The 18,398-nt window shown below is 43.7% G+C and overlaps 1 protein-coding gene across 2 annotated transcripts in view; it reads right to left on the bottom strand.

The window, feature by feature from the left end:
* PLS3 (plastin 3) overlaps nt 1-18,398 on the bottom strand; it is a 121,296-nt gene that overhangs the window by 13,491 nt on the left and 89,407 nt on the right. For both annotated transcript variants that reach the window (XM_007507527.3, XM_056809297.1), the window contains 4 exons: nt 13,211-13,374; nt 6,183-6,312; nt 5,565-5,697; nt 1,970-2,051 (listed from right to left, as the gene is read on the bottom strand). In XM_007507527.3, coding sequence (XP_007507589.1) covers nt 1,970-2,051; nt 5,565-5,697; nt 6,183-6,312; nt 13,211-13,374 — 509 coding nt within the window. The remainder of the gene's footprint in view (nt 1-1,969; nt 2,052-5,564; nt 5,698-6,182; nt 6,313-13,210; nt 13,375-18,398) is intronic.

Here is an 18,398-nt window from a genome sequence, read left to right as displayed (position 1 = left end):
GGATTTGGTAACTCTTGCTTATTTTGCCAAATAATTTATATATAGTGTGAGTATATCTACACACACACACACAAATATATACTGTTTCTTCCTCTCTGCTTATAGCATTTACCCCTTGAAATTTTCTTTGATAATTTCTTTTAATATGGCGATCTAGGTTTTTTATATCATGACTTTTGGGGGTCCAATCATTCTTAGATTATCTCTCCTTGATCTATTTTCCAGAACAGTTGTTTTTTCAATGATATTTAATGTTTACTTTTTTCATTCTTTTGATTTAATTTTAGTGTTTCTTTTTTTTAACCCTTACCTTCTGTCTTGGAATCAATACTGTGTGGTAATGAAGAGTGATAATGGCTAGGCAATGGGGGTTTAAGTGACTTGCCCAGGGTCACCCAGTTGGGAAGTATCTGAGGCCAGATTTGAACCTAGGACCTCCCATCTCTAGGCCTGGTTCTCAATCCACTGAGCTACCCAGCTGCCCCCACTTTTTGTGTTTCTTGAGGAATTCTATTTGCCCGGTTCTCATTTTTAAAGACTCATTTTCTTTCATGATCTTTTGAACCTCCTTTTCCATTTGGTCCATTCCTCTTTTCATGTAACTCTTTTCTTCATTCGATTTTTTGTCTTATTTTCCAGTAGGTCAATTTTGATTTTTAAAGCAACTCTTTTCTTCATTGGATATTTTTACCTCTTTTCCTAGTAGCTCAATTCTGGTTTTTAAGCTATTATTTTTATTTTATCTTTCATATTTTTCTTCCATCTCTTTGATTTTTAATTCCATTCTGAATTCTTCCAGCACCTAAGTAAGGCTAATTTCCATTTTTCTTTGATATTCTGCATGTAGATACTTTGTTCTTATTGTTCCCTACTAAGTCTGTGTCTTGTACTTCTTTGTGTCCATAAAAATTTTATATGGTTAGGTACTTCTTTTGCCATTTGCTCATTTTTCCCAGACTTTTGTTTGCTTGTGGCCTGGGAGTTCTGAAAACTGTTAATTTCTGTCTCGCCTGCTGATGGCTTGCAGGACTCAGCACTGTACGATATTTGGCCCTGGGATAGGGGACTTCACCAAAGACTTGAAAGGGTCAACCTCTGCCTCACTGTGGGCTGGTGCCAGGGCTTGGGATTTCACTGGGTAGGTGTGGGGTACTGTGCTGTTGGCTTATAGAGGGTTCCAGGATCCAGAAATTGGCCTATACCTAGGCAGTAGGTGGAAGGTGGCCAGCCAACACTCCACTGTGTGCAGTTTTACTTCCAGTTCTCCTTTATCCCTTGCAAATGGATTCCTGCCCACCTTTTAAGTTGTTTTCTGCAGGAGACCCCACTCATTCCTTCTCCTTGTTGGTTCTGTGACTCCAGTCATTTTGAGGTACTAATTTAAGGAGGGTGTGAGAGGATTCTCAGAGTGGTTCCAGCTTTCACTGCTACTAAGCCATTATGTTGGCTTTGCCCAATTCTTTCTTTTTCTTAAAGTAGACCTAAGATCTTTGATCTCTCAGTATGGAAGCTCCAACCACTCACAAACACTGACAAGTTAGCTAATTTGTAGTCTTAGGGAGCTGCCATGGGGCACTGACAGATCCAGTGACATTCACAGCTGCTAGGTGCAAACCAGGCATTCCTGACACCAAGGCTGGGTCTTTCATTTCTATGCCAAACAACCTAATTCTCCACCCTGAGAAATTAGCCACTGAGAGGATTAATGGTACTGGAGTGATGGATTGTGTTGGTTTTGCAATCAAAGGATCAAGATTTCAATCCTAGCCCTGCCTGTGGTGGTGATGGTGGTCCTTACCTACATGACCCCAGGCAAGTCAGTGCCCCCACTTCCATGCTAGGCCCTAGTGTCCACCTTGGAGAAATGAGTGGCAGTTGGACTAGATCTCTACCATCCTTTAGCTCTAAAGTCTTGGGGAGGCAGGAGTTGAACCAAAGGTTCCTGTTTGAAGACAACAAAATTGCTTACCTGAATGATAAAGGGTGTAAGTTTCTTCTTATTGATTGCCCTTTCATCAATTGTGTCTGGAACGGAAAGGTTGATCATTTTACTGGGAAAAAAAAAAGAATGTTTTCAGGTGACATTGTATGTTGGCAGGTATTCAAGTAATATAAGTTATTGCTTACATACAGAGCCTGAAAAATAAACCAACATTTCATAAACACTTGCAATGGACAAGGTATGCCAGGCACTCGGAATGACAACATGAACCAAAGCAACAACAAAACAACCCCATTCTTCCCTTAGCTAACAGTCTACTTATATTGATGACTAAGTAAATTGGGCAGACGCAACATACTTGGCAGTACTTTGAGTCTCTTCTAGAGCATGTCTATGGCATGTCCACAATCTTTCCTTTGAATTACTATCCACATGAGCATTTGGATGTAGTAGCTGAGTGCAACTGTATGAATTGTTCCCTATCAGACTCCATTCCCAAAGGAAACTATTTCCCCCTTCTTCAAAATTTCCCAGAGCACCTTGTTGAAATTTCTCCTTTACCCTATCACACACAGCTCTTCATCTTTATGTTCTCAATATAAATGGGTGGAATTGAACTGAATTTATCAACACGGAATCTAGAAACTCCAATCTTGTAGCATAATAAGATCTAAAGAACCCCCAGTTTCAAGACTAGTTTCTAAGTTGAAGACCCCAAAGTTTGTCCTTGTTCCTTGTCCCATGGGAATCCACCCAGAAGGGAATCTAGTTTCAGATAGATTAGTGGACCCTCAGGGGAAAGACAATCCTAATTGGGTGGGACTAAACATATGCTAAGGACCCTCTTTGTTTTAGGTAGTCTCCCCTATGGTATCAGAGACCTCTTCCCAAGAAGATCCATTATCTGGGCAGGGATCACCCATTTCATTTTAAGTAGCCCCTTCTCTTACACCCTAGCCTCCAGGGAAGATTCCTTTCCCAAACTTGATTGTATCCAGTCAGTGTAGTTTGAACACTCCCCATTTTCTTTGATGCTATGGTAATGTCAATCATTTTTCCATGCCCCCTAGATTTCCCCCAATGGTATATAGGTTCCCCAAATTCTTTTGTTCCTTGGAATTGTCTAATCTAGTATGGTTTGCTTTCCCAAGGGTCACTGTCCCGAGCAGCCAGAGTTCGATCCTCGGACTCTGTGCGGCCGTGTGGCGTCCTGCTCTGTGTCAAGGCCTACTATTGCACTGAACCCCTTTCCCTTGATTAAAGAGTGCTTTTGACTAGTTAATAATTCTGTGTTTTTCCTAGTCAACAAAGTGTTTTCCATATTTATTATCATAATGTAATTTGGCCAGATTTTGTCCATGTCTCTTGCCTTTCTATTCCATTCATTTCTGAAAATATACCTAACCCAGAAGTAGTTTCCCTTGATTTCTATAGAATTAAAACCTTAAAACAATTTTGGTAGGATTTTCATTGTAATGGCTTGGTTCGATCATAATCAAGAAATATTCTTTCAAATCCTTCTTATCCTTTAAGAGTAGTTTGTCATTTTATTTATATCTTGAATGAGTTTCGGTGGACTGCCTACAACTTAGTTGAAGCATTTAATCATTTTGTTTTCATTTTTTTATCCTGGATGTCATTATTGTTATTCAAGAAGGTCACCAACTACGGTGTGATTATTTTGTTTTGCTTTATGTTAAGCTATTAATTATCTCAAATTCTCTCCTACCCTTCTGGGGTTCTCTATGTTAATTATCATACCATCTGCAAATCAAGGTCAGTTGTTTCTTCTTTACCAGTAGTCATGCCTGCAATTTCTCTCATCCTTGTTAACACTGGCATTTCTAGACTTATGCCAGATAATAGTGGCGAGAAGAGGCCTCTTTGTTTCCATATTGATTGGAAAGCTTCTAGTGTTTCCACTTACCAAAGAAAATGCTAGCTTGGATTCAGATGTACGCTTTTTCTCTTTTACCAGAGACAAGAGAAATAGGAGCAGACCTTGATAGCTTTAGGTCTTTCAAATGGCCCTTGCCTGTCTACTGGATGTAGGGGTTGGGGCCTCAGTGTTGCGCCCTGTCACAAGTTTCCTTTGCTTTCCCAGAGTCTGCTGATAAACTGGGCTGGTCTGTTCATTGGAGATATTGGGCTGTTGGTTGCTTTATCTTACATTCTTTTTATTTATTATTCTTTGCTTTATCAGGGATTAGAATTATGTTTGTCTCACAAGAGAATTGAGAAAAGTGTTTTCCTTTTTTAGTTTCTGAGAATACATTATAGAGGATAGTTACTCCTTGTTCTATAAACTTTGGGTCAAAACTACCACTGGAGACTATACAAGATGCTCTTTTGGATGGGGGATTTCTGCTTCTGTTAGGTCCTCTTTTGAGCTTATATTCCTTCTTCCTTCGATTGCCAAAGATTTGGATTTAGGCTTCCTCCCTTGATCTTTTTGCCGTTCTTGGGCATCGTACATCACAGGGCTGGGTTCTTGCTCTAAACACTCTGGACTGGAGAGTCCCTTTTCAGCTAGAGCAGAAGCTTCTTTTTTCTCTGCCCTAAGGTGCTTTGCTAGCCTGGCCTTCTCCTATCACCCTCCATCTTCAGACAGCTAGGCAGAGTCTGGGTCTGCTACCTGGAGGGGGGACTTGAGGGAGAGAAGGACTCATGGTGAGTCACTGCCCTGCCTGACAGTGATCATGAGACAAGCCCTCCAGGTTCTGGACTGGGGCTCTCATCACTACTTCACTTGGCCATCTCCTGGGCTCCTAGAGATCCATTATACTTTCTATGCTGATTATTCCCAAATCTACCTTTTCCTCCCCCAAACTCTTCTTCTGATTTCACATCTCCCCACAGACATCTTGAGCTCTCACTTGCTAAAAAACTGCACTCCTCACTACTCTGTTACTGTCAAGGGCAATACTGTGTTCCCAGTCACCCAGACTCACAACCTAAGTGTCTTCCTCAACTCCTCACCCCATTGTACCCCACATAAATCCAATCTGCTGCCAAGGCCTGCCTGGTTATTTCACCCATTATAGATCCCAAATGTGCACCCTACTCTGCCGTAGGCCCTCATCTTCTCAGGCCGAGTCTACTGCACTAGCTGCTGGCGAGTTAGCCTTCTACAAGTCTCTCAACTCCAGTCCCTTCATAACCTAATCCCCCTCCCTTTCTTCCTTCCTTCCTACTCTTCTTCCATCTTTGATCCAGTGGCACAAACAAGATTCCCTGTCTCTAGAATAGGGCATTTTTGCGCATTGTCTCTATGCCTACTGTGTTGTTCTTCAGTATCTCTACCTCCTGGTATTGGTCAAGTTCCAGAGAAAATCCCACCTCCTCCCAGAAGCCTTTGCCTGCCTCTCTTTATCATTTTCCGTGTGTAGGAGTTGTTTAATAAATGTTTATTAATTGACTGACTGATCTGTCACAGAACTCCTTTAACATGTGGTTTGAAGGTCCAAGAGATGTCTAATAACAAACATTCTGCCATCTTGGCAATCCCATGATTTTTGGTTTTCATACTTATTTACAAACTCTTCTGATAGTTTTCCATGAAACAAACTGGAACATCTACTAATGGCAATTGCATTAAAATCCAATGTAACTGTCATCTTACCAGAGCACAATTCCATCTCCAACAGCTTTGAAAAGGTCATCTGTGTTTGGGTTCATTGGGATAACATGCCTGCAGTCAGGATCATTTTCCAAGGCCTTGTTTATCCAGTTCACGAAAGCATATTTTTCTTCCTCTAAAAGAAGCAAGACAATGAGGACTTACCTGACTTGAGAGTAGGCACAGTTCTGTCTCACAGGCAGAGAGACTCACTCATCCTGCCAGCCACAGTGTGACTTCCCTCTTTGGTACCTTCAAAAAGCTCACAACTACACTGGGTTAACTGAGATTTATTAATCGCAGGAAGTGCACAAATCTTCCCAAGAGGATTCTGGGATGAGGCCTATGTAACTAATATGAAAACAAAAATCACCATTTAAAAAAGTTTAAGGGATCTCGAGTTCTTTAACTGGGAAATCCTAATGGTTGAGGCTCTCTAAAGTACCACCCTCCCAAAAGAAAGAGCTACGTAACGGCTCCTTGGAAGGGACATTGGGCACTTTCTCCGGTGCCACTGTGATCAAGGGATCCATGCCACCATATACGTGGAAAAGACTGGTGGCCACACCCACCCACTTCTCCGCAATACCAGCCCTCTCCCACCTGCCTGGTGCACATTACCTGAATATGAATGCTGGGTCCCTTCACTGGACAATTCTGACGTCCCTCCCAGGGCACAGATGCCTTCTTTCCTATTGATGGCCTTCCGAAAGGTTTTTGCAATGTCACTACTTTTGACCTCTTGGAAAATCTGTAAGTTCAAACATAATCTTAGCTGGCCCACGCTTTGGAAGAAGACACTTGAACCAATCACTGGCATAGTTCTCTGACTTCATCCCCAGATCCAAGGATGGGTCTAGAGAATCAGATCTTTTCCAAAGGCCCCACTGACTTGCACGAGGGCTACTGTGAAATGGGGATGCTGGGCAAGGTCAGTGCCACACTGGTCCAAAGCCATGCACCAGATGCTCTCGAAGCTGAAAGGCCCCAAAGCAGGTGACTGCTCAGTGGTGAACAAGAGGAAGAGAAGTCATGGCTTTCCTTTTATGAAGTTCTCCACTGACTACCAAAAACCAAAAACCAAAAAAAAAAAAAAATATATATATATATATATATTCTTCTCATATATATGTGTATATATATATACACACAAACACACACACACATGAGAAACAAGAAGCTCAAATGTCATAGAACCAAGAGGCTAAGAAACAGTTGGCTAGCAACATGCCAGTGGGAAAAAGGACTCCTCAAGCCGCGGAGAGCTTTGGGAGGGAGTGTCTGTTGTCTGGTCACTGTTCGCCCCCAGCCTCTGTCTCTTCTCTTTCTCTCTAGTGCTCACCATGCCCAGAGAAGCAGAAGATGGAAATACTGTCAGCTCAGTTTCATTCCTAGCAAGCAGGTTCAAACAGAGACAAATTCCACACTTTATATGTCATCGATGGAGCCAGAAACCTGGCTTAGTTGATGGTCTAAGGCAATGTCTCAATTCCTTAACCCCTGGCAGGATCTAGCCCCTAAACTGGCTCCCAGTGCATTCCCCACGCATGAATTCACTGTGGAATCTGCACTGCTCTTAAGCAAGACTACGAAGGCCTACAAATGAGGTGCCTATCTCAAGAAGGATCTAAGCGGCCCATTTAGGGCTACACCAACCATGAAAACTTGCTATTCTACTTAGTGAGCAGAAGAGGAAAAACTCTTTCTGGATGGTGGTGCTCAGGAACTGCGAAGCATGTTTCCTGGATGCTGCCGGTATCATTCTTGCCCCTGAAAAGCTTTGGAGAACCATCTTAAAGCCAACTCTTCCAGGCATAAGCCTGAGGACTAAATATGCTATGGATCAAGACTGAGAAGGTAGTTGACCTCACCTTACCATATAGGAAAGTTAATGACTTTTCCTCTTCCATTAAAGAAATCCCCAATTACTAAGATGCTGTTTCTGGGAAACTAATCCTATGGCCTTTGTCCTTCCCACTTGCTTCTTCAGGAAAACTGCCCTCCATCTCTTTTCTGAAGGCCTGCTACCTAATAAGATACTCATTTCTATATATAGTAACAAGAAAGGCATAGTTTCCCCATTTTCTGCTTCTCTGCAACAATTAAGTTCACCTGAGAAAATCTGGGTCACAAGAAAAAAAAAAAACTTTATTTGTTTGAAATCATAGGAGGGAGAGTAGACAATCAGAAGAAAATGTCATCTGCTTCATGCCACTGAGTTTTGTTCTAAGGAACCTCTAGCGTTTGATTTTTCTAAGACTCACTCTTTGGAAGGACTGGAATGAGGAATCGCTACGTCTAGATGTACATTCAGACAGAATGCTTTCTTTTGTTGTTGAGTCATTTTTCAGTCGTGTCCGACTCTAGGGGTTTTCTTGACAAAGATATTAGAGTGCTTTGCCATCCATTTCATTCTCCAGTGGATTAAGGCAAACAGAGGTTAAGTAACTTGCCCAGGGTTACACTGCTAGTAAGTATCTGAAGCTGGATTTGAACTCAGATTTTCCTGACTCCAGACCCAGTGCTCAAACCACTAAACTTCCTACTTAAGGCAAACAGTTAAGTGACTTGACCAAGGACACATACCTAGTAAGTGTCTAAGGCTAGGTTTAAATTCAGGTCTTTCTGACTCTAGACCCAGCGCTCTGTTCCACTCAGGAATAACACCAAACATGCTGGTTCTTTGGGCATCACTGCAAATTACTCCAGCCCTGCTGCTTTGGGGCCCAAGAGTCCAGAAGGCAGAAATCTTGCTCAGTCCAATGAAAGGGACAGTGATTGGTCTGCCCTTAACTTGGGAGAAGCTCAGGTTAATCACAGTCTACAAGACGTGCCTTCTATCAAAAGTCCCTGATCACCGGAGTGACAGAAATTGCATGGTTTTGTTCCTGCTTACCAGGAAAACGTAAAACTATTTGCAGAAAAGGAGGCATTTGTCTGGAGCCTAGAATTCTGCAGGAAAATCAGTTTCTTTCCTTGGTATTTAGTATCAGTAGATTTTGCCCTCAAGCTAAATGATTCTGGGGAAATGAGGCGATTATAGCAATCCCAGCCTACAAGGTAATTTTGTGTTGGAAAATTGGCCCTGCATCTTGAATTGCTATGGAGTCCAGCATGCTGCTAAAATGGCTTTCCTTCCTATGAGATGTAGGGGCTGCCTCGTCGGCCCTTGAGCTTCTCTTTCACCTCTTGCCCTGGCTACTGGGCTCCATTGCAGCCCTCTCCCCAATCCCTAAATTCATTTTAGGGGAACAGATGAGGGTTTCCTTTTTGTCAATCTCATCTGCTCTCACTCACAGAAACAGGCTCAGCCAGATTCAGTCCCCTGACCCCAAGGGCGGTTCAGCTAAGGCCTGAGGCTGATTTTAAGTCAATCCAAACAGGTGATGCCAAGGACACACTAGAAAATGCCAACCGATGGCAATTATCTTCTCAGATTTGGGGTCTCTCCCTTTTCTGTTAGGAGGAGCCAGGCTGAAGAGATTGGACAAGTCTGAGGACCTCTCAGACTCCAAATCTCCGATTCTCTTCATTACCATTTACCATTGCCCTGTTTGAAGCATGTTGGGCTCACTTCGATCCCAAAGCAAAGGTTCTTAACCTCTTGTGTTTCATGGAGCCTTTGACACACAGTCTGATGAAGCAGACCCTCTTCTTTGAAGGACAAAGGAAACCACGTCAAGGTCACGGACCCCAAGCTAAGAAAGCTCAAAGTCCCTACTCTCCTGTGATGGCAAACAAGTCAAGTCCTTTCTTTTATTCGTTTAGAATAGCCTAGAATTTCTCAGGTGAGCTCATTATTTGCCAATTATCACCAGTAAGCTTAGAGCTGCAAGGGATGTCAGAGGTCAGCTAGTCACCCTTCCTTCTCTCCCCCTCACTTTGCAGATGAGGCAACTCAAAGGGGCTCAGCGTCCTCCCCAAGATTAGACAAATAGCTAATGTGTGCCAAAGTCAAAATTTCTTTACACCCATGCCCTGACATGCCAAAGCACACTTTCCACTGGACCATGATGCCTCTCCACAGATGCTCCAACCAGAAACGGCATCTTGCATTCATGACCCTATTGTTAAAATAATATACTAAGTCACTTGATAAACTTGGCACTTTACAAACTCCTCTGCAGGGTGCCCAAATTCCCTCCCTTCCCTCGCCCACATGTCCTCTTTGCACCACTGAGCCAAACACCAGCTCTGTTTGAAACCGGGTTTATGATTAACTTCCCTTAGGCAGCAATTCCCATGTTCAATAAACGAACACTCTCACGGATGTGTGCATTACCAATTCATGATGTTAATGAACCAGAGGAATGATGGTAAAGTGCCACCTAGAAATGGAGAGGGTCATCGGATCCACATTGTCTCTCCAATCTGCTTTGTCCCAAGCTAATGACTGCAAGGTCTTCCATTTATTGAGCTCCTTGTTTCAAAGATTTTGACTACATGGTGAGGTGGGGAGGCCACTGGATATAATGGAAAGGAGACCTGGGTTCTGGCCAGCTGTATGACCTTGAGCAAGTCAGTAATTTCCCTTCTCTACAAAATAGGGAGTTTGGCCAACTCTGGGTTACCTAGGCTCTCTTCCAGGTCTGATATTTTATGATGCGAATCTCAAAATCTCTCATCAGCTAACAACACAAAACATCCTTGGTGCCATGGTCCAAAAACATGTGCCTATTGCTTACCCTCGCTCAAAGTCTTTTCATCGTTGTGCCCATACTTCCTTGTTTAAAGGTAGAAACAGGCACATTCTGCAGTAGATGGTTCAAGACTTCCCTTTGTCAGTTGAGGACATTGTTTTCATTTTCTTATTAACAAAACAAGCTCCCCAGGAAAATCTGCCTGCTGGAGATGTGTTCTTTTTGCTAGATAAACTGAGGGACTGGAATGTTTTCTCAATTAAAGAACAAAATGCAATTCTAGCAGGGCAGTGTTCAGAACAGGGTTTACTTCCTACTAATTAAACGTGCAGTTATGAGGGGGATGCAGTGTGGGCATCAGACATGCAAGCGAGCACTCCAAACCGTAGCTTGAGTCCAACTTACTCATTGACACAGAATTCAAAACCAAGGGCTTTGAAAAGAACTGGAGATGGAGATGAAAATGGCGGCAAATTCAGTATTTCAGTCGAAAATGGCAAGGAACCATTTTAATCGTAACATGTCAGTATTCTATCAAGACAGGGAAAAGTCCCTTTGGATATGAGACTGAGAGCACATTCGGCACTTCTGCCCTGTCCCACCCGACCCCGTTTGTCGTCTCCTCTATTTCTTGGTGTGCTGGGTGCTCGGAATGGGGGAGAGGGAGCTAACATTTCCTAGATTGTAAAGCTTAAAGGCCTCAGTGAATAATTAACAAGAAAACAATACTGGTCCTTTCCCACTTTCCTCTACTGAGAGCAGTGTTCTTTGTGGCAGAGATCATGTCTGCTCTAGACACCAGGATCTCATGGGTAGGAGCATTCCCCCTCCACCAGGGCAGAACCTACCTAACCCATCTACATGTTCTTGTGCTATTATTCTGGCCTGTGACACGAGGTCAGTCACTGCATTGAATCCACCCAAAACCCTGGAGGCCACAATTTTGCCTCACGGGCACTGGTGCAATTCTACATCTGTGCACCCAACATCTCCCTACAAAAGAGGCCCGCCTGCTTTCCTAGTCACATGGCCTTGTGTAATATCTGTTCTCCCACTTCTCACGCCCAAGTGATCATTGGGAAGAATATGTAGGCCATTTCGATTCTTCTCAGATGATGATTTACTATGTCTTCACTGTAAGGCACACTGATGTTGGAGACTGCCTTTCACTGTAGCCCTCAGAGACAAGAGAAAACACTGCGCAGTTCAGCCCAGGATTCTCTTTCTATTCTGCTGTGAGCCCAAGTTCACTAGCCTTCCTCAGTCTGTCAACATGGGGGTTTGCATCTAGTTCTCCCCTTCCCCCCACTACATGCTGAGGCCAATCACTTTCAGATGAAGACGGATTTCATGGAGGTGGCTTTGTAGTTAGTGGTCCAAGGCTTGATGTAGATAGTATGATGTCATGAGGGGGTAAGAACAACTCTTCGATGTGAGCACCCCCTGTTACAAAGGTAGCAATGACTGGACAATCTTAGGTAGTTTAATAGATGCATGGGAAACACTTGTGTAGGGAGACCCTGGACTTGCTTTTGCCGAGCAAAGTGTTGTCTCTGGGCAATCAACCTAAAGACACAGAAGGAACTCGGAGGCTTCTTAGGTAGTTGTGTGATTGGAGAGGTGGATCAGCAGTAGAAAATTGTCAGACAGAGGGTGTTGTAATGGCAAAGACTTCCTAGTGGCATTAAGGCAGCTGGATGGGCAGCCTGTTGCTGAGAGTTAGGGAGGGAGAAGGAAAGTCATTCTTTCCTTTCATATTCTTGGAGAATCTCTCATTTTGAAGCTATCTTGAAAATGAATTGCTGAATGCCTTTAAAATTGGGTTGTTTCCAGAACAAGCTTCCTTTTCTACATCAACTGGTCATCATTCATTTCCTTACCTGGTATGAGGAGGACCAGTCCATCATGGGGCCTGCATCATTCTTGGCATTAATGCAAACAGACCATAAAAAAGCCTTAGCAGACCTATTCCATTTACTTCCTGTTTCATCTCCAAATGCTCCTGGTTGAGCTGCCTCATCTGAGTTTCATGCCAAGGACTGAGGGTCCTAACTAACCATTAGGGCATGGCTGGGTTCCTCTGGGAGAATATCAACTTATTGGTCATGAACAAAGATCAGATTACAGAGAGTTAAATTAATTTTTAGAGACAGTCTAAGGACTATTTTCTGCCCTTCTTCCACTGTCACTGGGAAAGTGCACAGAAATTAGGGTCTATTTTTCTCCACTTTGTAGGTCACATGGCCAAAAAGAAATAATTACTTGGTGGCTAATTTCCTGGTGATGAGGTTGATCGAGCTATTGTCAAGTCTGTGTTCCAAACCTTTCCAAAGTGATAGCAGCTACCCAGCCCTTGGAAAATCCAGGCTATGCTCTGGGGCACTTTATGTTGTCTTGTATCTATTCCTGCAGTAATTAAGTGGCAGGTGGAAGACTCCAGCCCCACATAATTACTTGAGTGAACTCCTTGTGAGTTGTGAGAAAGGAGAAAGCCCTAAACTTGGTCATTTCTGAGGGCCCTTACAAGGCCATTTTCCCTAGTCCTGATTTACTAAAACACGCATTTATGAAATGCCCAGAATGCCGGGACATTTGGGAGTTGGATGGACCCAGTTTAAGGATGGGAAGATGTTTAAGAGTTGTCAAAATTGTAGGCAAAATGGTGCTGGCAATTCCTACTGTAAAGAGAGAAAAACATAACTATGATATCATGTGTGTGTGTAGTTCTACTTCTAATGAATTCAGAAGAGAAATTAGCTAAGCTTCAGAGTCTGGTGGATCAGTATGTATCATCCAGCTCAAGGATCCCCCATTAACTCCCATAGGGAGACAAAATGCCCACCCCTCAGCTCTGCTAGTCAGCAACTTGAACAGGGCATTTGCTGAAGAGATTCCTTCCTCCCTCAGTGGGCATCCAATTCAGGCCATCTCTGTGAAGATTTAATAGAAGGGATCAGATAAGGGAAATGTTCATGTTGCCCCTTAAACAAAGAAGCTGAAATGACTTACCAAAACAAATTCATCAAAACTGATCTTGCCATCTTTATTCTTGTCGCCATCAATCATGAGTTTTTGGATAATTTCCCTTACTTTGTAGCCAGGTAATGGCATGTTTGCTTCCTTGAAAAGCTCGTGAAGTTCATAGTCACAAATGAATCCATTGCTGTTGAGATCTTTAGGAAAAAATGAGAAAAAAAGGGGGGACAGAATTTAGAAACAGTATGAAATCCGCAGCATTTTCCTTATTTTGTAAGCAGCTTTCTGGTAGACCTCTGCCAGCTTCTTCCTGCTCCTAAGAGAAAAGTCAGAGCCACTAGAAGGAAAAGGTGACACCAGAAAGGAGAACCTCCATTGCTGTTTCTGGGGATTAACGAGAAATGCCCTCAGAATGCAAAGGGGTTTCTACATTGTATATAAACTCAAAAACCACAAATATTCTGTAAGAAGCATTAATTGGATACCTCGTACAAATGTGTACGTTATTAATACATTGTGGTAAGTGAGAGCCTGAATGAATGAATCTGGAAAACTAAAGAATCAAAGGGTCCTAGATTAAGAATTAGAAGAGACATTAGAGATCCAGGGATCAGAAATCCCAAGCTAGACAAGCCCTTGGAGGCCATTAAGACCTACAGCCAAGAGAAGCAATGTGACTGACTTGCCCAAGGTCACAAGGGACAACACGTGTCTGAGCAGAAATTAAGGCCAACCCCTTCATTTAATTGGGGGGGGGGGGTGCACAAGGAGGACATAGGCTGTGCCTAAGATCAGAAAGGCAGTGGGTGGATAGCCAGCCGGGTCCAAACCCCAGATGTCTCTCTGTCTCTGTCTCTCTCTCTCTCTCCCTCCCCACACACGCTTTTCAGGAGACAGTTCACACAACTTGGTAGTTATAGTCCTTCCTCCAAGAGCCAGACAAGTTTTCTGAGTAATCAAAGTGACTTCCAAGCCCACACAAATTTCAGCTCACGGAGACCTTTGCTTCTGTCATTATTAATTGATCAGGCAAAGGAATCGGACTGTAAGCCAAAGTACAATGCCCAAACATATCCAAGATTGCAGCTCACCTATGGTTTGATTTCTCTACTTCACTGGGTTTTTTACACATGAAAATCCATATGGTTCTATTGTAGGGAAAAGAGCCCGAATGAGTTATAAACAACAGAAAGAAAGACCCAGCCTTTCTATGTAATTTAAAACAAAAACCAGAGGCAATCCCAATGGCCCACAATAGGCCAGCAACAGAATGAATGGTGGTATATTACCTAATGGGCTACTCTAAAGTCATTAGGCCCAAGAAGTCGGGGAATATAAAGAAACTGGGAAAGAGTGTATTGAAGAAACATAAAGGCAAGAAAAGCACACCCAGAAGAATGTACATGTGGAAAAAGAAGGAAAATATGGCGGCCAGAGTCCAATTCCATTTAATATCTCCTACTGGCAGCCCAAGGGCCTAAAACCCTGCTGCCACTTTTAAGCCTACTAGTTCAGATTCCGGAAATGTAAGGATGTCATCTCTCAAGCCTCTGAAACAGGAGATCTAGCACTCTGATACCCCTTAGGCCATCTGCTACCATTTTTTGCTTGGAAATTATGAAATACTTATACATGTACTATCATGCAAAACACACTTGCATATTGTCCATGAAATACTCTTTAACAACAAGCCTGTGTCCCCTAGCAGGTCAACTTCCCATATTGCTTCAGTCACTTGAATGAAAGAACAAAACAGTTCCCCAGGACTCAGGGTCACTCTCATCCCTCAGGAAATAGAGATACTTGGGGGAGGGGGAGACACGAGATGATTCCCAAAGATGAAGTGCTGTCCTTGTCAGGGATTTCTAATTGGTGGCCTTTTTTATCTGGGTTAGAGATTGAGAGGCACCATAAACCCTTCTGGTGCTATTTCCTGATAACAGGAAGACTCCTGACTCAGTATCCATCGAGAATGAGCACTTGCTTCAAAAAGATGAGCATGACAACTAACTGAAGGTCCCCTCTCTAATTGTAGTTTACCTCTTTTTAACCACTTTTGGTGGTAACCTTTGTCAAGAGCATTATGCATTCCTTGACTTCTTTAAAAGAATCATATAGAGGGGCAGCTAGGCAGCACAATGGATAGAGTGCAGGGCCTGGAGTAGGGAGGCTCTGGGTTCAAATGTGACCTCAGACATTTCCTAGCTCTGAGATGCTGCCTATCCCTTACCACTCTTCTCTTTTTCTTAAGAGTATATAGAATATCACTTAAAAAATTCCAACTGGGTCTACACCACAAGCAATACTCAAAGATTAGTTCTTTGAACAGTTGGTCTGGGTCTTCCCAGCCTGCTCCTTCTTAGAGCTAAATATATACTTGGCTTTAATTGGGTCATCTTGAGGATTCTAGAAGCCCCAGATTATCACCAAGCAATAGGCTAGAGTGGAGAGAGCTGGCCTTGAAACCAGGAAGCCCTTGGTTCAAATTCTGCCTCTGACACCTACTGGTTCTGTGACCCTGGGGGCAAGTGGCTATTCCCTGTCCCAATTGTCACAGTGGAATGGAATAACTAAGAAGCCTTCAAACCTGGGTAAGAAAGCCTGGCACAAGCTCACTGGAGCCTGCGGCCCGCAAAATTCTCTGTAAATGGTGTGGTGTTCAAGAGATGTCAGTGATGATTATTAATGATTAACAGTGCTTCCCCTACCCCCTTAACTTACTGCTTCTGAGTTCTGTGAACTGGGAAACCAGCTAGACAAGTTTGTTAGAAAGAGAAGAGTAAATAAGCCCTGAGTGAGAGAGAAACTGTGTTCTGGGTCTCCCATCCAGCCCTTTGCCCGCACTCCCCCTAGAATCACAGCACTTCCTTAGAGTGGCTTCTTTGGCTTGGGAGGAAGGAGAACTGCCCCCCCCCCCAAGCGGACACCATGTCTTCGTTGAACTCAGTTTATTTCTTAAGCCAAAGAAATCTGTAGGAGTGTGGAGGCAGGAATGCTGGGGGCCAAGTTTGCCAGCAGAGATGATGTCTTCCATGGGCTGTCCCATTTTGGTGGTAGAATAGAAGAGGATGGCTCATCTCACATCCCTGGACATCCCAGAGACACCTCAGCTTCACCACGTTGGTTACCGCATTCTTACTAGCCCCAGATGCAAACACTTTCCAATTCTTGACATTTCTGCCTCCATATTAGTTAATGAGTAGACATTTAGAGTGCTGGAAGGTTCATTAACTACTTTAACCCTCAATACCAACATAATCATTAGTATCTCCATTGTACAGATGAGGAAATGGAGGCTGAGACAAGTTAAGTGGCTTGCCCAGATTCATACATCTAAAGTAGAGTCAGGATTTGAATGCAGGTCTTTCTGACTCCGGAGTCTAGGCACATGGGCAAGTCACTTTCCCCTGTTGGCCTCAGTTTCCTCATCTTGAAAATGAGATGGAAAAAGAAATGGCAAACCACTCCAAATTCTGTGCCAAGAAAATCTCAAATGAGGTCATAAACAGTGGGAACATCCAAGCTGAGCACTCTATCCACTGAGTAAGCTACCTCATATTAGTCTCTTTTTCTGTATTTATGCAGCCCTATCCTGGATATCCATGGTATCTCTGCTTCCAAGCTTTCTCCTCTCCAATATTTCCTTTCTCTGCCAAAGCAATTTTTCCAAAGGGCAGCTCTAACTACATCAACTCCACCCACACTCCACAAAACTCCCCGTTACTTCTAGAATCAAAAGCAAATGGCTCAGTTGGGCATTTAAGGTCCTTCTCGACTGGCTTCCAGCCCACTTTTCCTCCTGTTATTCCCCTGCTCCAGGACAGTCCAACTGTTTTTGTCTAATCCTTTGTTTGGGCTACCCCCACCGCCAGCCAACCGCACATGCCTGGCTTGTTTCCTTTCAGCCCCTTGGCATCTCTGGGTTCCTTCAAGGCTTGGCCTTTGTGCCCCTGCCTACATGCGACCTCTCCCATGCCCAGCTTTCTCCCCCTTGAATACAGAGGCAGTGCGAGCCACAGAGCAGGCCCTTCCTTTGTCACCGGTAAACTGACAATGTTGCCTAAGCCTAACCTGAGAACTGTGTGGAAAGTGAACCTGGGGCACAAGTGGCAACGGGTGTTCTATCAACCTGGGCAGCTGGGGAAGTGAGTAAACAAGGCGGGTGCTCTGGGAACCTTCACCAACTAGCCTCAAGGTCTCTGGGAAGGATAACAAGCCAGGGAGGAATGTTTCTGGAGGGTACCTTTGGATCCATTCTCTAGGTCACTAGGGAATGTTTATTGACTCCAGGGCCTTTGAATCCACTTGGGGGCAGGGCAGGCAGGGCTGCTGGGGGAAAGGTTGTATCTAAGTTAAGCATTTTCCACATTGGTCATAACATGGAAAAGAGTCCAGTAAAACAAAAATAGAACAAACACACCCGGAGTGAAAAGGGTCTGGTGATCTGCTTTCAGAGCTCCTCGGTTCTTTCTCTGGGGGGTCATCATGTCTCCTTAGAAATTCCCTTCCATCATTGGATTGCTGAGAACAGCTAAGCCTGTCACTGGGTACATTGGCTCAATCCATGGAAGACATTTTTCTAAAGGTATCCAACAGGTTATCTTGGAATACCACAATCATATTCCACAACTTAAAAAGCTGAGCGGCCATATTGCCCAATCGATGGGCATCCCATCAGTGTCTGAGTCTTTGCCATCCCCAAAGAAAGATGTTTTTATACATGTTTATCCTTTTTATCCTGTTCACTTTAGGAGATACAGCCAACCACCTCATTTTATACATGAGGAAACTGAGACCCAATGAGAGGCCAAGACCAACCCAAGCTCAAAAAGCATGGAAGAGAACCCTGCCACCTGACATCCGCAGTATCAAATCTGTCCTACACCATCCCCACAAGTAAGAGAACAGCCAATGAGTAAGTTGTAGTCTCCTATCCTGTATTCTCCTCTCTTCTCCTCTGGTATCTGGTCTCTTCTCTCCTGTAGTCTCCTATTGGCTCTGTAGTCTCCTCTCCTATACTCTCCTTTCCTGTAGACTCCTCTAGTCTCCTGTCCTCTCATCTCCTCTCCTGTAGTCTCCTCTTGCCTCATCTTCTCTACTCTCCTCTCCTCTCCCATCTTCCCCTGTAGACTCCTCTCACCTCCTGTACTCTCCCCTCTCTTCTACTCTGCTGTAGTCTCCTATCCTCTCCTGTCCTTTACTCTCCACTAGTCTCTGTAGT

This window comes from Monodelphis domestica, chromosome X (assembly GCF_027887165.1).
Source record: "Monodelphis domestica isolate mMonDom1 chromosome X, mMonDom1.pri, whole genome shotgun sequence".
Classification (NCBI taxonomy): domain Eukaryota; kingdom Metazoa; phylum Chordata; class Mammalia; order Didelphimorphia; family Didelphidae; genus Monodelphis; species Monodelphis domestica.
The sequence above is the reverse complement of the archived record's forward strand: the minus strand, read 5'-3'. Positions and strand labels throughout refer to the sequence as shown.